We start from the raw sequence: 6,022 nt of genomic DNA, 5'->3' as shown, positions 1-6,022 counted from the left end.
GAATCAGATGACATAAACTATGGCCTTCTCAAGAAGAAACGCCATGATCAAATACTAATAAAATAAACAGTATAAAATATGCTAAATTATGTCATGCTTTTCAATTCAGAAATGATCCAACTTATTCTTGTCACTTACGAGTCATTATTTCGCACGATTGACAAAGAAATTCTCATCATTTGTAATAACAAAAAAGGACTTCACTCTTAGGCAATGTTTGGATTAATGGAAAGGAAATGACTTCAGTGGAAAGAGACGAAATAAAAGTAGAGGAAAAATATTTCTATCCATCTTGTTTGGATTATATATGGAATGAGAAGAGAAGAAGCACCAATATATTGGAAACAAATGGAAGTGAAAAGATTATGTATGGTTACATTTTGTCCATTACTATACAAGATCTAATTTGTAAACATATTTCAATACTTTACTCTCTTTTCTTTTTGTATATTTTGGGTATATTGAGGAGGTTTTGGTTTAGTGGTTAAGGTTGAGATTTAAAGAATTAGAAATTTTAGATTCAAATCCCCTTGGCCCCTACCCGCTTTTAAATCCCACCCATCCCCTACTTAAAAAAGGAAAATTTAAAAAGTGTATTTTGGGTAATCATCTTGTAATTCTCATGAAATATCTATGAAATATTGATACATGAAGACGAATTAAATATCTCTTTATCTATATTTTTGGGGGAAGAAATTACAACAACTACTAAAATATAGAAAAAATAATTTTAAACGTTAACGATTATCAATAAAAAATTTAGTATTCAAGATTTCCTGGTTAAAATATCATTAATTTAGTTAACAAGGCATAATAGTTTCTCCCCATATATATAGATACCTAAAATCTCCTAAATTGGAAAAGTAATAAAGTCATTTGACTATTATTGAGGTAAGTATTGAGTTCTAAACGACTAATAGGGAAAGTAAGTGACATTTTCAAACCTTTAGGAAAGAACAATGAAAATGTTAAAAATCTCAGGGGAGGTTTCTGAATTATCTAAAAAAAAAAAATTTGTCCGTCCTACATCTTACCAAGGCTAACATTTTTTTTTCACGCCCTATGTATTTAATTATTCAGAATATTATGATTATTGCATTTTTTCTGGGGGAAGTAATTTTATTTAAGATGGTGGTGGAGAGAAAGGAAGAAAAAGATGATGATGATGATGATGGTGAGAGTAGTTTAAACATAAATCATAAAAAGGGTTCTTTTATAATAATATAAAGTGAAGAAATTGTTTATACAAAAGCAAACTCCTTAGATAGGATGAACTCAAGCCAACAACCACTTGGGCTGTTGGTCACCACTAAGACTTTAAATCGACTTTTAAGTCTTGGTGAGGATGGGAGGTCAGGGGATCAAACCTTGCCTGGTTTGATCTGCCACCAGCCACGATACTATCAGTGGCTTCCTCCACGGTAGTTTCCGTCGGCTACCTTCCCCCTCCCTCTGAAATAGTATATAGTGGTTATATAGTAGGTTATAGAATAATTTCTTGTACACTACGAAAGAACTAGTCACACTAAGCTACATTAGTCTGTTATTTTTGTCAGGTGTCAATGGAATAACGATTAAAGTTGCATGGTTTAGCCTTAATGAACTTATATTATAACCTTTTTCTTTGTCTTTTCTTTTCTCTATTTCCATAGACCTCGTAAGCATCTAAATTAGACAATTACTAATGAGTAAATCTTATATACACTGTTGGTGTATACACTATCACAGTTAGATGAATGACACATGACCAAGAAATTCAAATTTTACACATGTGTCATATATCTAACGGTAATAGTGTATACACTGACAGTGTATAGTAATTACTGGTGTTTTCTTTTTGGTTTATTTTCTTTTTATTCCTACAAACGTGAAGTTGTCAAGGTTTCAGAAGTATACAAATTACAAGTCAATAGTTTCTTCTTGTCAATGTTATCATCCCATTCTAAGAACTAGTATTTGATGAATATTACTCCACACAAATCCAATGCTTAACCTGTTCTATAATTGAAATTTAGAATAAAACTCGAAGATCCTTTTTGACTGAGCCACTATCCGAGGCATAGCAGATATATTTATAACAGGATTACTCAAACTTAGCCAATTCCTGGCAAGTATAACCTAAATACCAAAAGCAAGAATGTTGCGGTCTTTTTTTTTTTTGGTTTTTTTGGCACATAATGCTAGGAGTGTTATGCATCAATTTCAAGATTTTAATCTACACTTGTCTAGATTGTAAGATTTTCATCATTTAGTTTAAGTTCTGAATCATGAACGAATACTACCATATAATTTCCATCTGAAATTTAGTCTTACACATTTTACTGCTAGAATTTACACAAATAAGTCAATTTCGAACTTGTAAAAAAAAAAAAAAAAAATCTAACTCCTTTAGACTTTTTCCTTTTTGTGAAATTATCCCTAATGAAACCACCACTACTAAGTATGTTCAAATTGAAAGCAAAGCTTTGTCAAAGTTATTCCCCTCTTTCCGACTACTAAATAGTACGTAACATAATTATTAAACTTGTTGACTTGATTATGATTAATAATACTGCTTATGACCCTAACATTTCGTTACATGTATGGTATGAACTTTTCAAGCAATAAGATTGAAAAAAAAGCAATAAGATTGAAAAATTCCATGCAACTATCATCAAAACTAATCACCGGCTTAGCACTCAGAGTTGTCCTCTTTTGGCCACTTCAACCATTCATCTATGTTTTTTCTTCAAGCAATGTTGTCCTTTTCTGGGATCAATAATTGAGTTTCCAAAGTCTTAACCGCTTGTCTAGAGATTCTAGACGATGTGAGGATTAATTCTTTATTCACACAAATTTCTCTTAGAGTAATGCGGTATCATCATTAATAAAAAAGAATTCATCAATTTTTTTTTATGCACTTAAGAATTACAATTACAGTTTAGAAAAGGTATGAAATCCTACTGTAACTGTACGGCCACCAAATATTGATATTTTATTAGTAAATTACTACTTTGTTAGGATTTGGCCAAAAGGTTTTTTTCTTTTGGAGATATTAAATTAGGATGTAATTACTTTAAAAAATTTCCTATTAATTTATTGCATTTAGGGCCATAAAAAATCAGCTTTGACGCTTTTGGATGAGAATAAGACAACTAGGAGAATGTTCGATCTGCAAAACACAGATTTTAGTCCAAATATATGTTGAATAAGAACAAAAAAAAACAATGGGTAGAATGCTCTCATTTTCTGAAAATATGTTGATCTGATGTCTAAAGATGAGTTGAGATTTATTGATTGTTTCCTCTTATATATAAGGAATCAACTACAAAAAAAAAAAAAATTGTTAAACAATTCGTAATTTATTCAATCCTCTTTTGGAAAACGTGAATTTTTTTTTTTTATTTTAACAACCGGTTGATAACAAAAGCACCAAATGACGGCAGTTGACCCCAAATTTTAATATTTTTTAAACTTGTCCGATCTTCTCCCCTGGCCTTCCTCTAATAAAAAATTATGTAAAATTCCCTCATCTATCTACTTTTCTCCAAAAAAAAAAAAATAGAGATGTTGTCATTTTCTAGAATCAGTAGGCAAAGCAAGTGGTAAGCAGAATAGGAGGTAATAGTTGCATGCATTAATCAATTTATGGCTAAACAAACTTTGTCCGTCCGACACTTTATCAAAAACTAGAAGGGCAAAAAACTATTAGAGATTCAACTTTTAGCCCTCAAACTATTAAGTGATAAGTTTTATAAGTCCTCCAACTAATTAAAACATATAATTCTAACCCTTCCGTCAACTTGAGTAGTTATGTTTAACAGAGATAAAGGATTCATGAGATGCTAGTGGCTCTCAAACAATTACAAAGTTTAACTTTTGATTCTCCAATTATTAACTAATAAGTTCTAACTCTCTAACTAATTAAAACATATAATTCTACCCTTTTCGTTAACTTGAGTCATTATATCGAACAGACACATTTATTGATAAAGAATTTAGAATGTATCCAACTAAGTTGATAAATTAAGAAGGTTTAGATATAGTGATATAAAGTTTGGAGGAATCTTATCAGAGAGTTGATTATTTGCAAAATTTAGAAAGTTCAAAATTGAAAGTGAACCAAAACTCGTTGGAATATTCCCAAAAAATGAATTGTATGCCAAGTTTATGCCATTAAGAGAAGCACATGAATCCAATGATTTTGGAACAACAACGAAAAATGAGTTAAATTCCAAATGAAGACAACTCAATGAATTCAAGTTGCCTATCCTTGTTGGAGTTTCTCCATTTAGGGTTTTGGGTTTTACGTTTTCAATTGATTTTGGTCAAATTCAGTAATTGAAGATTTGGTAAATTAGTTTATGAGTCAAATAGGGTAAAATAATTTTACTCTAACACATGTCCTGTGAAGACGAAAACACCTCTTGACTATGCTCTTACCATGCACATGGTGATTTTTTACTCGATGTAACGATTCAAATTGACGGAAAGGTTAGAATTATATATTTTAATTAGTTGAAGGGATAAAATTTATCAATTAATAGTTGAAGGGTCAAAAGTTAAATTTTATAATAGTTAGAAGGCCACTGTTGCACATGTTATACTATTTTTGTTAAACATAACAACCCAAGTTAATGGAAGGGTTGGAATTATATGTTTTAATTAATTGAAAGGCTAAAACTTATCAATTAATAGTTAGAGAGCCAAAAGTTAAATTTTCTAATAGTTTGAGAGCCATTGGGACATTTTGCACAAACTAGTATTCCTACTACATAATACTATATATTTGATTATTAAAAATAGGGCAAATTATCCAATTGGCCCTTAAACTCTTTGTCTAAGTAAAAATAAGCCCCTCATCTATTTTTTGCTGACTTTAAGCCCTCGAACTTGTAAAATTGGACACCCGTGACCCTTTTAGCCAGTTTCTCCGGTTTTGCAACCGGAAAGTGAATTCGCACGAATGCCAGTATGCTTTTAAGAAGGGCATTTTTGTCAAGCAAAAAAGGAACAACTCATCTCTCCTCTCTCCTCATTGACTTCTCCACCGATGCCGTCTCCCTCTCCTCTCCTCTCTCCCGCAACCTCTCCCTCTCCCTCCCATTCGTCTCCTCACCTATGGACACCATCAATGCCGACGTTTCCCAGAAGCCCTCCAATCCTTCCAAAATACACCATTGCCACCACCCCCGTTGTTCTCACCGCCGTTAACTCCTCCTCAATGCCCACCCTGCAGACTTCCGAGGCCAAAGCCCAACAAATTACTGATTCTTCCTCCTCCCCTTCTGCCATACCTATTCCGACCACTGCTTCCTCCTCCTCTACCACCACCACTACCATCACCTCCACCTCCGCGTCGACCAGCATTGCTGTTACTTCCACCACAGTTTCCACACCCACGGCATCTATGCCCAAGAATCGGAGGCGTAGTGTTGTCCAATCAGCTAGGGTTCTGCCCCAGATCATCAAACCCCTGTCGGCCGAGGGTGAAATCAATGCCGCTCTCCACCACCTCCGCGTTGTTGACCCTTTACTTGCTACCCTGATCGATACCCACCAGCCTCCGGCATTTGAGTCTCACCACTCCCCATTCCTTGCCCTCACCAAGAGCATTCTCTATCAGCAACTCGCCTACAAAGCAGGCACCTCAATCTACAATTGCTTTGTAGTGCTCTGCGGTGGTGAGACTGCAGTTCTTCCCGACGATGTGCTGGGTCTATCTACTCAGCAGCTCAAGCAAGTCGGTGTCTCTGGTAGAAAAGCCAGCTATTTATATGACCATGGCCTCAAATCAACTGTGCGTTAGCTACCGTGTTCTACTGTGTGTGGAAGAGATCGAAAGAGGGGGTACTGAAACCCTAGCGTCGCGCGAGTTTTGAATCTTTTGACAAAAATGCCCTTCTTAAAAGCATACTGGCATTCGTGTGAATTCACTTTCCGGTTGCAAAACCGGAGAAACTGGCTAAAAGGGTCACGGGTGTCCAATTTTACAAGTTCGAGGGCTTAAAGTCAGCAAAAAATAGATGAGGGGCTTATTTTT

At 34.3% G+C, this 6,022-nt stretch overlaps 1 protein-coding gene across 1 annotated transcript; it reads left to right on the top strand.

The window, feature by feature from the left end:
* The first annotated feature begins 5,113 nt into the window (after positions 1-5,113).
* LOC113782195 (cell wall protein DAN4-like) lies at positions 5,114-5,788 on the top strand. Its single transcript, XM_027328103.1, has one exon. The coding sequence runs from the start codon at positions 5,114-5,116 to the stop codon at positions 5,786-5,788; it is 675 nt and encodes a 224-aa protein (XP_027183904.1).
* Positions 5,789-6,022: the final 234 nt, after the last annotated feature.

This window comes from Coffea eugenioides, chromosome 9 (assembly GCF_003713205.1).
Source record: "Coffea eugenioides isolate CCC68of chromosome 9, Ceug_1.0, whole genome shotgun sequence".
In the NCBI taxonomy this organism is placed as follows: Eukaryota; Viridiplantae; Streptophyta; class Magnoliopsida; order Gentianales; family Rubiaceae; genus Coffea; species Coffea eugenioides.
This window is presented reverse-complemented; position numbering and strand designations above follow the sequence as displayed.

Bases quoted from the DNA above. Each gene is read 5' to 3' on its own strand.
- LOC113782195 (XM_027328103.1), top strand. From the start codon at position 5,114: ATGCCGACGTTTCCCAGAAGCCCTCCAATCCTTCCAAAATACACCATT.